At 40.3% G+C, this 22,011-nt stretch overlaps 1 protein-coding gene across 4 annotated transcripts in view; it reads right to left on the bottom strand.

The window, feature by feature from the left end:
• Positions 1-22,011, bottom strand: part of MTHFD2L (methylenetetrahydrofolate dehydrogenase (NADP+ dependent) 2 like) — a 108,689-nt gene that overhangs the window by 25,966 nt on the left and 60,712 nt on the right. Inside the window, exon 7 of one of the 4 annotated variants that reach the window (XM_036336290.1) lies at positions 5,333-5,739. The exons of the other annotated variants lie outside the window; for them this stretch is intronic. Within the exon in view, the coding sequence (XP_036192183.1) occupies positions 5,678-5,739 (62 nt within the window). The 3' untranslated portion in view covers positions 5,333-5,677. Of the gene's footprint in view, positions 1-5,332; positions 5,740-22,011 lie in introns of those variants that run through there. 4 annotated transcript variants of the gene reach the window in all.

The following is a 22,011-nucleotide window of genomic DNA, read 5'->3' as shown; positions in this document are numbered from 1 at the left end:
AGTGAGAGATAATCATGGGCCAGTCCTAGTCCACACATTAACTACGTCTGAAATAGAGGAACAGTTCAATAAACTCAGGCTGACTATCTCAAGAAAAAAATGCAACCAAGTTCAAAACTCAATAATTGTGGCAGTGTCTTCAATATGTTAAACTGAACAGAAAATATATTTATTCCGTATGTTTTCAGATGGAAGAATTAAGAAAGGAGGGAACAAAGGAAGGTAATAGATTTTAGATCAACACAGAGATCAGCATGTCTTAAGAATAATAAAATATGCTACAAAGAGAAACTTTATATTGTGTTTATCCTTCATTACAAATATTTACAATAGGGTAAAAATGGGATAGAATTGGGAAGGTAAGTGATTCCTTCCAACTCTATGATTTAAACATTCTCTTTTGTCTAGTCATACTGGAAAAAAAAAGTTTCTTCTCACAATTAATTCATTTCTGAATGCTTGTAGACTTCTGACCAAATAAAAGGCCCAACTAAGAAAAGAAAGATATTAAAAATTCACTTAATGATTGAAAGGATGACAGACATAAAAATAGAGATTTTTATGTTAAATATCCTAAGTCATCCACTTACATTATTGTCTTGTAGAAGCAAATGATTGGTGTAGTTAGTTCCCAAAGTATATAAGTGCAATATATTTAAATCTTTATCACTTGATAATAGTGAAAGGGCATTAAAACCTATTTAAATGTTTGGTAAAGAAAAGACATACATATCATTAGGATGTGGAGTCAGATTTTTCTTTCTTTTTATAAAGTTGAAAATTATTTCAAGAGAATATTTCCTATGAGCTTTATGTTTTTTTATGTATGATAATTCCATTGAAGCCTCTCCTTAATTCTTATATAATTTGAAGCTCAAGTATTATATGTGAGAACCGAAACCATCCACACCCATTAGCTTACTGTGTACATTAACTTGACTTTACTATTCCACTGTCTTCACCAACATGACTTTATTACTAGTATTCCAGGAAACTCACTCAGAAGATAGAAGTTGCAAGTAATTTTATATCAGGAACTTAGAGAAAAATTCATTTTAATTAACATCAAACTGTCTGACTTTTCAGTAGATAGCATCAAATGACTATGCTCCAAGATTGTTAGAAAGCCTTGCTTCAAAACCGTCTCTTTGTCTACCAATCCTAAACTTTTACAGTATATTATGATCCTTACCCAATCTTAATCAAGCCTCTGCATTAAAAGACTTGCCTTAATGCAAACTTCAACATTTCCTAAATATCCCAACTTTGCTTCTATAACTTAAGATGCTACTAAAGCAATCTGGAACCCTGAAGATAAAAATATATCCCTGATTTGTGGACTTTAATGATTTATTTGGTAGAAATATTCCTATATTGGCTAACTTCAAGTTATCAAGGTGACATCACTGAACAGGGAATTGGAAAGAAATGCTCAGGATGCAGCTTCTGAGCTGATCGGAGGTAGCTCAGCACACCGTGGCTCCTAAGGTGCTCCTTCATACTTCAGTAACCATAAACTAGATCTGTCTTACCAATGGATTGTTTGGGTGATATTTGGGAAGAGCCAGTATTCAACAATATTGGGCATCCACAAAGATCTAATTAAGAACTTCTCTTGTCCATGATCCAAGACCTCAACTTGGAAAGCATAGATGCCCTCTGTGGCCCCTTGACCCTCTTGCTGGGACAGGGAGCTGTTGGTCTCTCTGATTGGGAAGATGAGTCTTGCATTGAATCTGAACTGACCTATTTTCATTACAGCTCCCCAAATGCTGAATTTATTTTGTTTCTCTGAATAAGAAGTCCCTTTTAGGAATCCTTTAATTACACAGTTAAAAAATGTTTATCCTTGATAGAGATGGGTGTTATTACTTACAACACAATGTGGTTTTGTTGCTCTAATTTTTTATTCCATATCTATAAGGGACATTTTCACAGAAAGGGGCTGGAGGTAAACTGAATGAATCTACTCTTCAAAATGACCCCAAGGACCAAAGAATTCAGTGTCTTTTCAACTTTGGAAAATCCTATAGAAAAATTTTGCCTCAGGTCCCTTAGCAAGATTTCATGAGAACTTTCTTCAGTCTTGTCTTGCTTTTATTTTCTGTGAAATCTCTCCAGTCCTTTCTATCTGCTGGGAACTGCAAATCAGTAGAGTCGGTTGGCAGCTGGAGATGGGCTAGAAATTAGGTGGTTGTATGTGTGTGGTGGCGGGGGAGGGCTGAGGCACAAGGAACACAAGCAGCACTTTCAATTGACCAGTCCTAGACTCCCCTTACCTCAGTCTAAACTTAAGACTGTGCCCCTCTGAGGTAGATTACTGCATCTTACATGTATTTTTAGACCATATCCCAAATTCTTATACTTACCTTCTAAATGGCATCATTTTACCAAGGATAATTTAGAACTATAGTAGCCATTCTGATGAACTTTTAATGTACACAAAAGTGTTCATTTGAGAGGTCCTTTAGAACATCTTCTCTAATAAAAGAGAAATATTCAAATTGACTGTACCACCACTATGCTCACAAGCCATGCCCACCAGCCAATCAGGAGCGAGTATGCAAATAAACCCAACCAAGATGCCGGCGGTCATGGAGCTGGAGCAAACAGGAGGCTTGGGTTGCCCCCGGAGATAGAGGAAGCCAAGCTTCCCGCCTACCCTGGCCAGACCTAGGCTCCGCTCAAGGCTACAAAGTGTCAATTATAGAAGTATCAATTATAGAAGATAAATCCCAGATACCTGCTTTCAGCCACTCTGGCCTCCACTCAAGGAGGGTCTGGGAGCCTGGGTTGCCCGGGGTTGTGGCTAGCCTGCAAACAGCCATCAGTCCCTCACCCAGGCTGGCCAAGCACCCTGAAGGGAGTGTGGCCAGCCTGAAAATAGCCCTCCGCTCCTCACCAAGGCTGGCCACACCCTCATGGGGTGAGGGTCCCCGCTGGGGGGCTTGGCCAGCCTGCAAACAGCCATCAGCCCCTAACCCAGGTTGGCCAGACTCCCCAGCAGGGACCCCCATCCTGAAGGGGGTGTGGCTAGATTGAAAACAGCCCTTAGCCCCTCACCCAGGCTGGTCATACCCCCACAGTGGGGACCCTCATCCCATCGGGGAGTGGCTGGCCTGCTAACCACCATGGGCCCCTCGCCTAGGCTGCCCCACATCCCAAGGGAACCCCCACCCTGATCCGGGACACCCTTCAGGTCAAACCAGCTGGCCCCCACCCGTGCACCAGGCCTCTATCTATACTAATAAAAGGGTAATATGCTAATTAGACTGGGAGACCTTCCAGGAGACCTTCCAGATGTTCTTCTGGACAAAGCCATGGTGGCGGGACTGAGGTAGAGGCGGTTAGAGGCCAAGAGGGGAGGGCGTTAGAGGCCAAGTTGTGGGTGATCAGGCTGGTGGGGGGCGGGGCTGTTGGGGGTAAGCAGACCAGCAGGGGGGGCCAGTTGGGGGCAAGCAGGCCAGCAGGCAGAGTGGTTAGGGGCAATCAAGCAGGCAGGCAGGCAGGTGAGCGGTTAAGAGCCAGCAGTCCTGGATTGCGAGAGGGATGTCTGTCTGCCGGTTTAGGCCCGATCCCTCTAAACTGGAAGTAGGACAGCCTTTGAGGGGTCCTAGATTGGAGAGGGTGCAGGCTGGGCTGAGGAACAACCCCCTCCCCCATGCATGAATTTCGTGCACTGGGCCACTAGTAAAGGAATAAAATTCCCAACATTCAATGGTCTGCATTATTAAATGATTTTGAGGGCATATCCGAAGGTATTCAGATTCCAAAATTATTCCTTTAAAAGATGTCTTGGCCAAGGCAAAAGAGAGAGAGAGAGAGATAAACTAAAAATGTTCTCTCATCTAGCTCCTTTCAAATCTTAGCACAGATCTAATAGTCTTTATCTTATTATTCCTCTTCCCCCCCAGCTATGTTTCTCCATTTCCTTCTGACTCGTTCCTTTTCCCTCCTGGCTGGCCCCAAACCTCCAAGCGCAATTACCTCAGAAAGTTAAATTACCCCTGGAGTAGAGAAAACCTCTTAGGTTTTAAGATTTAGTCTTTGTTCTAAGCCAAAAGCCACATTGAACATTTTGCAAAGGTTAGAAAAATAAATTTTGCAGAGGAATTAGGGATATCCAATAATATATAAAATTTAGTTGTTACACACTTATAATATCAACATTAACAAATTCTAGCTTATAAATATAATTATACACTAAAGTCCAACATAATTTTATGGAATTATGGTGTTTTTTTCTTCAAGACAATCCATTTATGATTTTATTTCTGGCAGTAGAAAAAGCCCATTATGAATGCATATTTTCAAAAATAACTATTTCAGGGTGAACTATTCTTAACAGGAAATTTAGTAAAATAGATTTCTGATTCAGTTAAGATTTATCTGCTGTGGGTGAAAATTACTTTGGTTGATAAGAAGCCTAATCAATGGATGATCTACACAGAATTACACTATTTCAAAAGTTATGACTTTTTTGTTCAGTGATTGCAAATCTGTTACTTTATAATTCCTATATGAGAAATAAGAAATTAATCACCAGTGGTATCTTAGCAAAATAAACTAAATAAATATAATGTTTTAAAAAACAATACCAATACCTAAAGTACACACCAAACATGATTCTACACCCTAAGACCTAAATTTACTGATAGGAAGGTATAACCATTACCCCTTGAGTAAGTGTCAGGCTATATCTTTATTCTTACCATTTAGAACCCAATATTCATATGCCTATTTGACAATGTCTGAATTAAGTTCACATGAATTATAAAAACATTAATCCTTTCCCAATGAATCCTCCTATCATAGTCATCTTAAAGTCTTTATGAAATAGCCCAGTCAAGGCATCCTGATAAAAGGAAGTTCCATATTTACACATAAATTTAATTAGTATAGTTCAAAGAGCTATGGAAACATTATCTAATTAAACTTCACAACAATTCAGTGAAGCAAGAGAAGGTTGACCCATTATCCTCATTCACAGAAGAGAGATTTTGAGGTGCTGAGAGGCTAAGTGATTTCTTAGTTTCACAATGATGAGTCAGAGGTGAGACTGGGAACAAAACCAGAACTCCTGTTTGGATGTAAAAGTAACACCATGAAAATGCTTATTCAGGTGGCTGGTTCCTCCAGCTGGAAGCTGTCCGACTACATAAATTACAAGAGTAATTGCAATGGAATTTGTATTAATGCACACGTTTCTTTCTAGATTAGAAGTTTTTCCTTCAGCATTATTGCTCTGGAAGCAGTTAGATAACAGCTATATGCAACCTAGCTAAACACAACCTACAGTAGTAGTAAGTGTCTTCCCCCAAGGGTCTTCCTGCTATTTCTAAACATCTTCTGGAAGTGCTTATAAACCAGTGAGTGAGTGGCAATGACCACAGGGCATATCCCCTTTTCTCTCTTTCCCTGGCTTTTCAGTTCCCATCTGATACCTGTTTGGTTTATGATGTTTCTCATGAGAATAATATCCACACCAAGGACAATTTCTGGATGCTTCCAAAGCTTCTAATCCATCAGGTGCCAGAATAGTACTAGGTTCCTTTGTTCTCAGAAAGTTATGAGATCACTCTTGAATATTTCCATCAGCTTCTACCTGGAATCTTTTCTCTGTAAAGTCCAGTGGACATGTGAGGGCAAGATGTGTGCTGCTTTTTTCTTCCTCCCATCAACTAAACCTTGCTCCCTTCAAATGGGCAATGGTGCATTTGAGGCATGGGTGGAGGTCGCCTGTGGGGGCAATAAGCAAGAATCTATATTACCAACCACCATGCTATACTGTATATAGAGTATAAGACTCAAATTGAATTTATATGGTTATAATAATCTGGTTATTTAACAGGAAAGGTGTAAAGGGAAGACTAGATAATATAAGAATGCCATTTATACAGCTTTGCCAAGAAGTTGCAATTAACATTCTCCCCTCATACTGTTGGGGAAGGGATTGGACAATAGAAACATGCCCAGTAAGGTCTGGGTGACGTGGGAAGGTGCTTTTTGGTCAGTCACACCTGGGAACAAGTCAGTGGCCAGAACAGGCATGGCCACTACAAGGGCACGAAACCGGAATATTTAAACTCCTGGACAAAGGAATGCTCTTGACATTTAGATCTTGCCCTGCTAGCTGTCTTGGGATTCCTGTTGTTGCAGGGGGAACACTCTCCAGCATTTGTCCATGTGGCCCTTGGCCATGTGGACTCCATACAATAAACTGATGGACTTTAGTCTGATGCTGAATTGGACCCGGCTGCAACATGGAATGGAGACTCTGGACATTGGCCCTGCTTCTGGTTTTGCTGGTTTTTAAGACTGGACTAAGGAACATGGAATCTTGGACCCCAGGAATGTAACTCCATGCAAATAAAGTATTTTACTATATCTCATTTTCCTCTGAAAATGCTTATTTCAGTGGTGCCCCAAGAATTCGACTCCCACGAATGATGGGTAAATTTGGCCCACTCATTTCTCTGGTAACAATAGTATTTAAGGTGATGGCTTTGGCCATTTTAAGGAGTTACCCAGTTTTCCTGGTTCTGTCCCATGTACACAGGATGTTACATGTTATTAAACTTTTGTTTTTCTCCTGTTTACGTCTTATGTCAATTTGCTTATCAGATCAGTCAAAGAACCTAGATGGGAAGAAGGGAATGATTTTCTATCCATAGAGACTAAAGAGAGAGGAAAATAGGGAATATATGAAATGAAGTCATTTTAACTAACCTGTTAAAATTATTAACATTATGAAGCTTGGGGCATGAGGAAAGACTTCATTCCCCTTCTAACTATCCTGGAAACTTAAGGTTTTTTGAACTTTCCACATCCTGTATAAATGCCTAGATACACATCTGGACTTCCATTTAACCCTCTAATTACCCACTGACAAACTCCTGTATCCAGGCCACCTGATTACCCTCTGAAGGACTCACATATACATCTACCTGACATCCATTAGCCAGACTGCCTGACACCTGCTGATATCCTTAGACTAATCCTAGGGGTAAGAATACAGGATGAATAATTCTCAAGAATGTCATTTATACTATAAGAACTTTAAATCTTTCTTCTTTGAAATACTTCTGTGTATTTGCCTGTGTTCTCAGTTTGCAACTCTAAGACCCTTAAATAAATCTCTAATTTATTTCTAGAAAAGCATCCAGACTAGCGTCCTTCACCCTGGCCTCCGGCCAGAGGCCCCCCCTCCCTCCGAGTGGCTGGGGCGCGGATGCTGGGCTCATGTTAACGGGGCGCCGCTGCCAGCATCCCGCCCTGGCCACTATGGGAGGCTCCCTATTTGTTGCAGAGTGACAGTTAATTTACATATTATTCTTTTATTAGATAAGATATTGTGCTAAAGTGCTTAGCACGTTGCCTGGCACATAAAAATTACCCTATATATGCTTACAATATAGCAAAGTTATTTACATATTAGCCTGGACAAAACATTTAGAAGAAAAGAAAATTTCTGTGCACGCGTATGTTGTGCTATAATTTGACATTTTTCAAACTGTTAGTTGTGATACATTACTGGGTCATAAAATAATCCAGTGGCAATCAGCATTTGTTTCAAAGAAATAGCACAACATGATGATGTAGCATGGCATAAATCAAAGAGCAAGACATATACTAAAGTATTCTTTTGTATGTGTTATATCATACACATATGTATCTGTCCTACACTTTTACTCACCCTGCCAACATTTGATTTCATCAGATTTTTTATTTTTTGCTAATTTAATGTATGAAAAATTATCTAATTTTGAGTTTATGTTTGTCTGATTATTAGTGACATCAAGTCATCCTTCATTTGTTTATTGTTCAATTGTATATTTGGCTCTCTCTAGATAACTGATAATCCATAAATTTAAAAAAATACATAGTACCCCTGGCAGGTTCAGCGGTTCTCAACCTGTGGGTCATGAACAATGAAAATACATCCTACATATCAGATTTTTACATTACGATTCATAACAGCAGCAAAATTACAGTTAAGAAGTAGCAACGAAAATAATTTTATGGTTGGGGGTCACCACAACATGAGGAACTGTATTAAAGGGTCGCAGCATTAGGAAGGTTGAGAACCACTTAGAGCATTGGCCCGTGTACTGAAGGATTGCAGGTTTGATTCCTGGTCAAGGACAGGTATTTGGGTTGCAGGTTCATCCCTGGACCCGGTGGAAGCACATATGGGAGGCAACCAATCAGTGTGTCTCTCTCATATCTGTTTTTCTCTCTCTCCCTCTCTGCTCTCCTTCTTTCCTCCCTTCCACTCTCTCTAAAAATCAATGGAAAAATATCCTTGGGTGAGGATTAACAACAACAACAACAAAACATAGGCTATTGCAGCTCAGTGGTTGAGCCTTGACCTATGAACCAAAAGGTCACGGTTCAATTCACAGTCAGGACACATGCCCAGGTTGTAGGCTCAATCCAAAGTGGGGGGTGTGCAGGAGGCAGCCGATCAATGATTCTCTCTCATCATTGATGTTTCTATCTCCCTCTCCCTTTCTCTCTGAAATCAATAAAGCTATATATTTTTAAAAAACATAGTGTACTTTTTAAAATCCATGGTCAAACAAGAAAGCCAGACAATTATACTACATTATGGCACTGTGATGCAGAAATGTCCAGGATGTAGAGGAAGATGAGTTAGGGAGGGGGTGCTAACTTAGCCTGTGGCAGAGAGGTCTTGTTTTCCAAAGGACTGTGTTGATTCTGAGAGATGCCTTGAAAAGTAGATGAAAAAGGTCAGAAAGACTGTTCTAAACAGAGAAACCAGAGTATATAAACATCAAGAACAAAAATAGAAACTTCCAATGAACTTTGTAGGTTTAAGGAAACCGAAAGGAATTTGAGATGGTTAGAGTCTAGGATGCATGCCTAGGGCAGTGGCTGGAGATAAAGCTGGAGTCTCAATTCCCACTAAGCACTTCAGAGAAAGACTGATTCACTTTCGATGGATCACATTCCAGTTCATGTGTATCCTGAATTTACTAAAGACATAGTTTCTCCGTTGAAAATGTTAGAAATAGCCAGTTTTACATTGCATTCAGTTATTGAAAACACCACGGCTGGGTGTATTCAGAATGAGCTGGAGGAATGGGCATCACAGAAGTCCCCATGGGGCGGGCTGAGGAGCCTCCAAGGGACATCTCACCACGGTCTGCACAGGGGAACTCTGAATACTTTCGATGACCAGACTGCATCCCAAATCAACTAAATCAGAATTTCTCTGTGTGGGACTCACGCATCAGCATTTTTAAAGTTCCTCAATTAATTGAAATGTGTGACCAAGGTTGAGATCCTGCCCTAAAGAAAGAGGGGACCAGGTGTATGTGATGGACTGAAGGCAGCATCATATTTATTGATATGGGAGAGGTGAGTCTAGGTAGATCTCAGTACGTATAGCTCAGATCGGGCTTTACTCCAGGCTCCCATGAATCCATTTAGGAATGTAGAGAGGGAGACCCCAATAAATAAAGAATTGGCAGCTCTTAAAAATTCTGTATTATGTTTTGCGCCAATCTAAGAGAGACTACCATGACGGAGAGGCATTCTTTCCCATTTTGCAACAGAACTTCATTCTTACCTTGAGGGCTCCAGCACACCTAGGATGGACTGTGCAGCTAAGAGACTGTATCTGGCCACAGTGGTCAGCGTTGTTGGCAGGAAAAATAAAACTCATCTCTATATGAGTGTATGTTGTGAAGAAACGGTGATGAGGGGTTAAAGCAGAAGAGAACACTATGTGAAAACTGACTGGACTTGTTAGGGAGTATAAACATCCATGAGAGATGTAAAAATAACAGCAAAGGTGTGAGGCATAATTAAAAAGAATTATACAGAGAATCTCTAAAATTTTAGCACTATAAGGAAAATATCCAGATGGGAAATATTCTCATTATTTCAACAGATATTTGCAGAATAGCTATTATGTGCCAGGTATCAGAGAAAGTGAAAGGGATAAGACAATGAACAAGATAGACAATAATCTCTTCCTTATGGAGTCAACTTTTTCATAGGGAAGGTAGCTAATAAATAAATAAATAAATAAATAAATAAATAAATAAATACCACACACAGTGTCTGGCAATGATAAGTGCCAGAAAACAAAATAAAACCCTGCTATTTTTAGATAGGCCTCTCATATGTTCATTTGAACAGACATGAATGAAAACAGTGTCATTATGCAAATTAGTGGGTTTCAAATTTTTTGGTTTCAGGCCTACTTTACAGTCTTAAAAATTATTGAAGACCCAAAAGAACTTTTTTTATGTGGCTTATGTCCATTGACTTTATCATATAAGCAATCAAAACTGACAAACTGCTTAAATATTTATTTAATTCTTTTAAAAAAGACAATAATAGCCGAAACCGGTTTGGCTCAGTGGATAGAGCCTTGGCTTGCGGACTGAAAGGTCCCAGGTTCGATTCTGGTCAAGGGCATGTACCTGGGTTGCGGGCACATCCCCAGTAGGAGATGTGCAGGAGGCAGCTGATCGATTTTTCTCTCTCATCGATGTTTCTAACTCTCTATCTCTCTCCCTTCCTCTCTGTAAAAAATCAATAAAATATATTTTAAAAAAATAAAAAATAAATAAAAATAAAAAAGACAATAATAATCCCATTACATGTTAAAATTATAGATTTTAATTAAAATAACCACATATCCCAAAATGACAACAAAATGTTGTGAGAAGAGAGGGACTGGTTTACAATTTGGATAATCTTTTAATGTCCAGGTAATAGAAGAAGCTAGATTCTCAATCTGCCTTTGCATCCAGCATCATACTCACATGTAGTTGGAAAAGGGAGAAGTGTTCTAAAAGACTTCTAAGATAATTGTGGTCATCTTTCTTTGAATCTACGTCAAAACTAGACAAGAAACTGTTTCTACAGGGTAGTTGCAATGTGTAATTTGAAGCCATTTCAATGAGCTTTCCACAGTCTATAGTATTAAAACCCAATACTGGTCTACCTTACATTTTGAGTGGGATATAGTGATATCATGCATTTCTTATTTGAAAAATATCACTTCACTGAGTTGTACACATCTTCCCAATGTTGTCACACATCATTATACAATACTTAAAAATCATAGTTGTTAATATCACCATCGATCTCAGGGGGAGAACGTATTGGGAAGCTGTCAAGCTCACAGTGGGATCACTGCTTTTGCAGAATTTTAAGATCAGTTGAATCAAACTATAGTCTAGTCCATTGTGCTAGTACAAGTTCACCACAACTCACCTGGATGTCTTTTGTAGCCACTACCAGTCTTTGTTTTCATATCTTCCTTCCCACTGACAAAAGCAGTTCATTGGGCACTCTGACCCTTTCCTTCAAAGCCAATAAAAGGATCTGTCTCTACCACCAAGCAAAGACCTCCCCACACCCCACCTTTTTGGTCTGAGGATCATACCACTTCCCAGCAGATTGGAGAGACTGTGGTGACAAATATAATGAATAATCTCACTCTCACTTGAGACCCCACCCCCACAAACAGGGAGTGGCGCAACCTTGAACTGTAATAATCATGTAACAACAGTTAAAACAAATAGTAACACCTACCAACAAAATGAGCAGTGTTACTTTTAATTTTGGTTCTCTGTAGAACATTCAAAACAATATTATTAAACATTTTTCGGTACCAAATCTCACAGAGTTCACTGTCATAAATGAGGTCAGTGTATGAGCCAAAGTCGGGAAAGAACGGGCACTTTGAGAGAATGAGAAAAGCTCTCTGTTCTCTCAGGGATTTAATGGTTGGCTCTGTTACCTTGCCTACAAGCTTTGTTTTGTGAGAATTACTAGTTCCTTATTACATGTTTGGTGATACAAGAACCAAACAAAAAATAAGGGCAACACATTCATATTCATTTGGAAACACTGAAATAACCCATGGGACTCTAAACAGACCTGCGATAAAAGCAAGGAAATCAAGGGAATACATTGTGTGAAATTAAGAAAATGACTATTAAAAGCAAATAAATAAAACAAAACAATAAAGCTACCATAAAAGGCTAAAACTTGTGTTTAAAAACGAACAAAATTCACCAAAGTGGATTGGAAAGCTTCAGACTTTGTGGTAGAGTTCTTCTCCGACCATAACTCGCCCTTCCCATGTAGCCTAACGGGAGTGTAAACACAGTAGGCTGGCATTGGGAGTGGGAAGGTAGCTGACAGAGCCCTGTCCTGGTGAACTTGAATGTCCCTACTGTGTGGAAGATGACTGGTGCAACTGAAACACACTGCAATAAAATCACACCAGATGGACACAAGGTGCCCAGTGAAAACTGGTAAAAGGAAAGGAAACTGCAAAGGTCTTTCTTGTCTATTAGTAATGAACCCTTGAAAAGCATATGCCAGCCATTCAACTCCTCTGAGATGCCTTCTGTGGTGACGTCAAACCCAATAGGAGACCAAGTGCCCCTCTATATATGCACCCACAGTTCCTGCACTTTCCTTTCTCACAAGTTTTTTTTAATTTTTGCATTCTGTTTGCATGCTGCTATTTGACTAATGCCTGTTTAAAGTAGACTACAAGCTCCATGAGGGCAGTAACTAAGTCAGTTTTGTGGGACACCCAGCACTGAACCCACTGTCTGGCACTACTTGGTGCTCAGTAAATGTGTTGAGGAAATGAAGAGAGGGAGGGAGAGCGTAGCTTTAGACTAGCTTAATAGGCCAGTCGTGGGAAAGTGGCACGTTAGTCTAACGGGGAGAAAGACCAAAGGAAGCATCCCATATGAAAACAAGAGAGTCACCAAGGCTCTTGTTCTATATACTTTAAGTTGGAAATGTGTTCATGTGAGAAAGCAATTGAATACAGTTCAGTAAGCACCTGTTAGACATTTTAAGGTAACAAATAAATCCTCAGAATTCTGACTAAGAAATTCAAAGTTTTCCTTGTGACATACTCTCCCCCGTCCCCTAACCCCACGCTAGTGAGGAGGAAAGAGCTTCTAAGAAGAGACAGAACATTATTTGAGTAGTTTCGCTCATTTGTGCCTTATAATTTAATTAGCTTGGCTGGCACTGCAGGGCTGTTTAGAAAAACCAGAAGGTGAAACAGCTGTGTCTCTGCAAGTCTTGGGAGTGTCTTACCTGGCAGTAGTAGCAAGAATTGGCAGGAGGGGAAAGAGAGGTGAGCAGAAATTCCAGAAATGTCCAAATCACAGATTCCAGAGGAATGTGGACATACAGCAGTCATTCTGTTCCATGTAGCATAATAGGACAAAGCATGGTCTGAGGAATTCTTCATGTGGGAAGACAGATGACACTGACAGCTCTACGTGGAGAACTAGCAGACACCCAGTAGGCAATAAGGTTTGCCATTAGGTCTGCACAGGCGTGCAGTCTGAGTCACGGAGAGAACTTGGGCTTCATGTGATCTTATACTAATGGTAAGACTATATTTCACATTTATAAAAGTAAACACAGTAACACTCCCCACCCCTTGCCCTCGGTTTGCTGTAAAAATAATGCTAAGTAGATGGAAACACAGAGCATGGTGCTTGGCAAACAGTAGCATTCAATTAATGACAATTGCCTTTGGCTTCTTAGTTTTCTAATTGAAATGTCAAATACAATATGAATATTGTGTTATATACAGTTTTGTGGTATTAAGTTACTTTAAGTGGCCTTTCTATGTAACAAAATGTCTCTTTTTTTAAATAAGTTGCTTCAAACTTCTTTTTTCAAAAAAAAAAAATCAAAGTATAAATAAAATTCCACCATTAATCACCTTTGGGTAATTTTAGCAACTCAATTTATTTTGCAAATATCCCATTATTTCTTTAGAACAAAATACAAAGATGGCTTGCTTGGCCAGTATTGCTCAGTGGTTGAGCATTGAGCCCTGAACCAAGGAGTCATGGTTTGATCCCCAGTCAGGGTACATGCCTAGGTTGTGGGCTCAATTCTCAGTAAAGGGTGTACAGGAGGCAGCTGATTGATGATTCTCTCTCATCACTGATGTTTCTCTCTCTCCCTCTCCCTGAAATCAATAAAAATCCTATATAATAAAAGCCTAGGTGGCTTCACGCCCTCGCGTGAAGTCATCACAAAATGGCCACGTTCACAGCAGAGGCGGGGCCCGGTGGCCACTCCATGCCATGAGGCCTGGGGGTCCCGTGGCTCTGTGGGGTGTGGAGGAGGCCAGTCCCGGCGTAGGAGATGGGTTGCAGCAGGGGAGGGAAGTTGTGGGCGATTAGGCTGGTAGGGAAGGCAGTTGTGGGCAATCAGGCTGGTAGGGGAGAGCAGTTGGGAGCGATCAGGCTGGCAAGGGAGGGAAGTTGGGGGTGATCAGGCAGCCAGGGGAGGCAGTTGGGGGCGATCAGGCCAGCAAAGGAGTGGTTAGGGGTCAATCAGGCTGGCAGGCAAAAGTGGTTAGGGGCAATCAGGCAGACAGGCTGGCAGGTGAGCAGTTAGGAGCCAGCAGTCCCAGATTGTGAGAGGGATGTCCCAGATTGAAGAGGGTGAAGGCCGGGTTGAGGGACGCCCCTGCCTCATCCACGAATTTTGTGCACTGGGCTTCTAGTATATTAAAAAAAATAGATAGCTTAAAAGGTCATGCATAAATGAGCTAAAAATGCCCTGATTTTACCTGTGTTAGCCACTATTGTTATGTGACTATGATCTCCAGCTGATTCCAGGAAAATAATGTCACTAGTGAGTGATTATTTTTGTCTTTTGGTAGTAGGGGGAGAGAGGAGTCTTTTCTTTACATAATTATTCTAGGATTAATGGTGTAAAAGGATTAATAGGATTAATTATTCTAGGATTAACTAGCTGCCACTTAGAGTTTATAGGCCAGAATCCCTAAAGTGCATTTGGTGATGAAAAAATAACTTATTATGCAAGAATATTTAATAAATTTAATAAATATGTAACAGGTAGAAAGGGGTTTTAATTTGATTTACAAATTCCTTGGCCATCAAAATCATATAAAAAATGTCCCAGAAGTTTATGTTTTTCCAGTTGGACTACATATTTTGCAGAAACAAATATGGGTCTATGACAAAAAGGAATGGAAATGAATATTTTTTGGGCCCTTTCATAAATTATTAATTCCTAAAGCATCACTCTGTGAGGGTATGCTCTTTAAAACTGCCGCACATTATGAAAGGGACACATATGGCAGGCTGTGTTTTGTAAAAGCAGAACTAGAATAAAAATGTAGTAATACTCTACTCAGCTAAGAAAATGCCAAGTCTTTTACTGTTAAAATAGATGAATGTGAAACACTACTTATTGGCAGACAGAGAATTGTATTCACAATCTGCAAGCTCTGCAAAGCTAAACACATATTTGGATTTCTACCACATGTAATTTAATGCAAGTATTCTTCAGAATATAATTGGCTGTAAGCATCCCTTTGTGTAGATACGCCATCATTCCTTAAATGTTCCCATGTTGTTGGGTGCTTAGACTGTTTCCAACTCTTTGCTATCATAAATAAATATGCAGTGGATATCCTTGAATGTTATCTCTGTAAGCTCATTACAGTTCTCAATGGGATAAATTCCTGGATGTAGTATTTTGGGAACTGAGATAATGTGTGTTCACGGCATATATCCAAGTTTTTAAATCTATGTATTTTTATTTGAAGAAATGTAGTCAAGTTACTATCTCATCTAGTGCCCTAGGTAAACTAACACCATGTCCTGAGTTATTTCCAAGCCATTCAGTATTCCTTTGCAGAGTTTCCAGTAAAAAGTCAGAAAACTTATAAAGTAAGGAGAAAACCCCTTCAAATAGTTTTTTAATCCCCCCAAAAAGTAAATTTGGGGTGATAGCTTAGTAACCTAAAAGAATTTGTTACTCTTAGTAAAAACAAAGGGAATTTCATTCACTGTGATATGGTGTGCCACATTATTTTTAAGAATATCCATTCAGACCAACTATACTAGGGTGAATGTATATCATAATGTGGTGTGTGTGTGTGTGTGTGTGTGTGTGTGTGTGTGTTTTACAAAGAGTAAATTCCTGGTTATCTTTAAAGTCAGTGTAACTATGAATTATGGGGAAACATAATAAGAACATTATGGAAATGTACCTGCCTTTTCTGCAATGTAATAGTTGATCCCTGATATAGATTACCATCTTGATTTAAAGGGCACAGTGGCTAGAGTGTCGGCCTATAAACTGAAGGGTCCTGGGTTTGATTCTGGTCAAGGGCACATGCCTGGGTTGCAGGCTCAAGCCCCAGTAGGGGGCGTGCAGGAGGCAGCCGATCAATGATTCTCTTTCATGATTGATGTTTCTATCTCTCTCTCCCTCTACCTTCCGCTCTGAAATCAATAAAAATATATGTAAAATAAATAAATAAATAAATATAAAATAGGCAATTATTAATTAACCAAATCAGAAATAAATTTGGAGGATATGCACTCAGGTGAAATTTGAAGGGACAGAGACAGAAACCTTCCCGTGACTATGCATACAGGCAAAAAGTAAGGGCTTTCATACAAAGCTGTCTGATGAGATATATGCTGGCACCAGTGATCCCTTTCTTCTCATCACTGTCCTTCAGAACCAAAACCACACCTGAAGCAGGCGGCCAGGTGCGCAGTCAGATTCTCCAGAGCCCATTTCAAACACTATCTCTACATGGATTATGCAAGTGTTGATGTGTGATATTTTGATCCCTGATTTTTTTAAAGTTTCAATTTTCCTGTATTTTAATTAGATGTGTGAATGTTACTGTAAAACCACAACTAACAATAACTGACTATAGATAATGGAATCATTTCACTTTCTTCCAGTCAACACATGTTTGGAAGAGACATTCAGCAATACCACACACTCAGAATACACCAGAGGAATGACTTCACCAAAGAAGGGCTCATGTTCCTACCTACACTAGACAGTAGAGCAAAGTATTTTCTTATTCTTTCATTGAAGATGGTCATCATTTCTCAGCTGTTTCTCTGCCTCCTCCCTACCTTACCTCTGAACTCTGCAGGTGCAAGCGCTGAGTCAAGGGTGCTGATGCAATGCCATATTAAGCTTCGTGAAGTGGAACAGCCCAAACAAGGTATTAAGGTTGAATGGATCCTAGAGATATCATCTACCCTTATAAAGGCCCCCTCAACTTCTCGGAAAAAAGCTTAAACAAAGATAAACACCTGAATTCTAAACAAGGAAGTATATTCATTCAGCAATGAGTTTTCTAATCCCCAGTACAAGATTCTTCACTAGATATTTAAAAATAAATAAAACCTGGTCCTAGGTACTGGAGGTCACAATACCTTCGGAATCACTTCAATGCCGTCCTCTCCACGTGGTCACCTTTCATACTGACCCACCATAATTCTTGCTGTTCTTTATAGACTCATCTCATATCTCACCTAGGTCCTCTGTATTTCCATTCTCCTCCCTTTTATTTTGTTACATTTCAGAATTAGCAATGTGATGCTTAAAAGGGGACTGTTCTACTTTAAATAAAGGCACCCAATGCCATCCCGTTAGTGTGATGTAGCCAAATTTCACATAATATTAAAGCATATTTTATGACTTGCATGGGTGTTGTTAAGCAGATATTTTGTTTTTTTAATCCTCACCTAAGGATATTTTCCCATTCATTTTTAGAGAGAGTGGAAGAGAGAGGGAAAGACAGAGAGAAACATCGAAGTGAGAGAAAACACATAGATTGGTTGCCTCATGCCCACGTGCTGACCAGGGCCCAGGCCAGAGAGGAGCCTGTAAAGGAGGCATGTGTCTTGACTAGAATCAAACCCGGAACCCTTTGGTCTGCAGGCCGACACTCTGTCCACTGAACCAAATTGGCTAGGGCTAGGGAGATATTTTGTACAACTATAAGTTATCACTTGATAAGCCTCATATAAAGAAAGGTCTATTAAAAATTAATAAACTATAAAGGTATAAACCCAGTGAAGATATAATAGAAAACAATGCTTTAAACCTCCTCTCCAGTGTAGACCAGATAACATTTATTGGAGTCACTAGTTGAAATGAGTAATACTATTCAAAATACGTATTTTAAAAGAGCTCAGAGCCTTACACTTGATTTTAAATCATCTACTAATATACCAGGAAAAAATAATGGCTGTAGGAAACACTCTTTATTAGATACTAGAGGCCCAGTGCACACGAAATCGTGCACGGTTAGGGTCCCTAGCCTGGCCTCTGTCGCCTGGCCTCTGCCACCCTGCAACACTACGCGAAGCTCCCCTCCTCCGGATGCTCTGAGAACCCCACGACTGCTCCGCGAGGCTTCCCCCGCCCCAGAACACTCTGCGAAGCTTGCTGCCGCCCCAGGAAGCTCACCACTGGACACTCTGCGAAACTCCCCCTCCCCCCACTCTGTAACTGCCCCCTGAAACTCCCCTGCCCTACGACTGTTTTGTCTGTTTTGTGAAACTTGCTGCCACCCGGGTGACTGCTCCACTAAGCTCATGGCCAGCCCACCACAGTCGCTCAACAGTCCCCAGTCCCACCCCGCCGCCAGTCCCCCTCATGGTGAGTGGCTCCGCTCCGGGGACCGGTGGGGGGGGGGGGGGGGGGGAACGGGGACCGAAAGGTGCTCCATGCACTTCATGGTGACTGGTCACCTGTTTGGTCAAGACAGCACCTAGCTCTTTATATATATTAGGATAGATTAGCTATCTTAGATCCCATCCTATTTTTTAAATATATTTTTATTGATTTCAGAGAGGAAGGAAGGGGGAGAGATAGAAATATTAATGATAAGAGAGAATCGATTGGCTGCCTCCTGCACACCCCTACTGGGGATCAAGCCCACAACCCGGGCATGTGCACTGGACGGGAATTGAACATAGGATGCTTCAGTTTGCAGGCCAATGCTCTATCCACTGAGCCAAACCGGCTAGGCAATCCTATCCTATTTTTAATGTAGGTAAACTCATTTGCTAACAGAGAAAGAGTGGACTTTTAATCCCTACTAGCATGTTGACCCTGAATCTCATGGCCATCTATGCCTTGATCAAAGCCTCAAGAGAGATGAACAGACAGCACAGGAGTGGAAGAATAAAAAGAAAAAAATAGATGGGGTTACCAGAAAAACAGACTAGATGGCCAGGAAAAACTACCGAGCACATCCAAAGCATGTAACACTTTTGTTTTTAGGTCCTACTTTTTAAAGAATAAGAATGAATAAGCCAATGTTTCAAGCAAAAACTAGGCAACCCAGGCTCAGAAACCAAATAATCAGATCATAAAAGGCTGAGAAAACAATTTCTTCTTGTTTTGTAAAGCACTAAAAATAAAAAATAGGCATGAGAAATATATGGTTACTGAAACCAGGCTTTCTATGGTAGAAAAAAACCCACTACAAAGATATAATAGGCTGTGAGAATTAAGGCGGAAAAAGCAGGTCAACTGGGTTACCTGGAAAAGTCATATAATGGAAATAAAATGCATTTGATGATAAAAGCATCAAATGGTCATGACAAATCCAACACAAACAGAGCAGAAATGTAAGTATGAACAGAAAATACAGGTTGTGAGAAACATTTATTAATAAAGCTTAAATTTATACAGGTTAATTTTATGTTTGAGACTATAAGTAACCATTCATAAGCTAATAAAGAACTTAATACAAATAAAATAATTATTAAAGGGACCTTGTGTAAATAATCTTAGGTGTTTATAGTAATGTTCACAGTTTTTCATTGCATTATTCATAATAGTAAAAAAAAAGAACAATCTAACTGTCCAATAATCAAAAATTGATTAAATAAATTGTAGTATATCTACAGCACAGAATAAGTACTATGGAGTCAGTAGATGTTGTGCTTTAGAAGAACACATTTTATGAGGAAATGTACATGGTGTGGAGCTATAAAATATGAATACTACGTACGAATGAACAAGGTGCATGATATTTGGGTTTACATATAGTAAATATAAAATAGTTGAAGACCAAACATAAAATTAACTTTGTTTGGCTTTGGCTGGGAATATGAATTATTTCCCTCATATTGTCCACTTTTTCTATATTTTTACAGTAAGGATATATTACTAATATCAGAAAAAAAAACCTATAGTTAAGTGTTCTCTTGTACATTGATAAACCTTGTTTGTTGTGGGTCAGGGAGTCTTTGCCTACTTGGTAACTTAGGCTCGGAGGATGGGTTGTGGGGGCTGGAATGGGGAGGAGAGTGGAAGTATAGAGAGGCAATTGGGTAAAAGTCTGAGAGAACAAACCCCTTCACCTAAGTGCCTCTACCTCCCCTACCCTTTCACAAAGTCAGATTGTTCCAAAAGAAAGAGAGGTGGACTGTGTACATTTTTATTTTGTTCATTGTCTGCACTCTTCTGTCAACGTGTCAACACTCACTAATTTGGAAGTGCCACTATGCCCTGGATCAAGCTCTCACCAGTAATCTCTCTCTCCTAAGGCTTTTTAAAGTTTTAACTGTACTCTCTAACCCAAAGGGAAGGAAAAGGTCAAGCATCTATACAAGCCCACTGTTCACAGCAAAGTGAGGTTCCTCAGGCCCCTTGGGTTAGCAAGCTAGTTGAGGAGCCCAGCCTTGTGACAATGAGGAGAGATTCATGCTGAGTTTTGTGTTGGTCCATGAAAGCACTTTCAAGCCCTCGGAACAGGGAGCTCTTCTCTTTTTGCCAAAGAATTGCATGTTCTGCTCCTAGTAATTATATCAAAGGCATTGTTTTTTATATCTTAAATGTGTCCCGGAGCCTAAAGCCACAAAAGGGGGTGGACAGAAGTGCAAAGCAAGTCAGGACTATAGGACCATTAAGAAACTTAGACTCCTAATGCAGAAATCAAGAACATTGTTTAGCCCCAATGATGATGACCGTCCTGCATCTACATTGCATGCAAAGCAAACTACAGATCCTCAGCTCTTTTCATTCTGCCTCTAACTGCATAACCTTAAAATATCTGCCCAAAAGCGAGAAATTCGGTTAGTATTCACAGGTCTCAGGCACATCATGTCCAACAAGCCTTTTCAGCTTAAAAGGTTTTGTTGCTCTCATTTGCTCACATCCTACTAATCCCTGCAAAAGAGCTGAAAAAAGCCTATTTTGTACTCTATTAGGGATGTCGATGATCACTGGAAATAGGAGACTCCCAAAGAAAAATGCTGCTAAAGATTACACTCTGCAGGGCGAGCAACAACACACAAGCCTCATTCGGTGGCTGCTCCATGAAAATGCCCCCCGTGGGCATCTGGTTCTTAACTACACGTATGTGTGCCCTCTGCCTTGATGGGCTCCAGTCAATCAGATTTTATCAAGATAACAAAAGTGGACAGCTTAGCTACTGCTTACACAGCACCTACCATATGCCAGAGGTGTGCTCACTTCTCTCCACAGGATAACCAGGCCTTACGACAGGGGTCCTCAAACTACGGCCCGCGGGCCACATGCAAATACAAATATTGTATTTGTTCCCGTTTTGTTTTTTTACTTCAAAATAAGATATGTGCAGTGTGCATAAGAATTTGTTCATAGTTTTTTTTTAAACTATAGTCCGGCCCTCCAACGGTCTGAGGGACAGTGAACTGGCCCCCTGTTTAAAAAGTTTGAGGACCCCTGCCTTACGACAACCCTACATACTAGGGACCATTATTATTCCATTACAGAAGAGGAAACTGAGGCAGGAAACAACACCATGTGACTTGAACAAGGCCATACAGGTGTTAAATCGCAGTGTAAAGGTTTGGACCCAGGAGGTGTGTCCCTAGATTGAACACTGGTAACCACAACAATAAACATCCAACTCTATATAGCTTTTACTAAATAGCCCACCCAGAGGTATCACATCTCAGTCCACACACACTGTACACGGAGGTCTGTTCACAATAGGAACCTGGTGAAACAATGGCCAGCTTGGCTGAAGAGTTGTGAAGTGCCCCCATCTACCTGCGGCCTGTCTATACTCTCTTCTCTGCCGGGCAGCAGCTGCCCCTCTCCTGGGTCCCTTCCCTGGGTCAGATGTCTTGTCCATTGGAAATGGCACCACTGAAACACTCACTGGACATCCTAAGCAGT

This window comes from Myotis myotis, unplaced genomic scaffold, assembly GCF_014108235.1.
Source record: "Myotis myotis isolate mMyoMyo1 unplaced genomic scaffold, mMyoMyo1.p scaffold_m19_p_1, whole genome shotgun sequence".
Lineage (NCBI taxonomy): Eukaryota > Metazoa > Chordata > Mammalia > Chiroptera > Vespertilionidae > Myotis > Myotis myotis.
The sequence above is the reverse complement of the archived record's forward strand: the minus strand, read 5'-3'. Positions and strand labels throughout refer to the sequence as shown.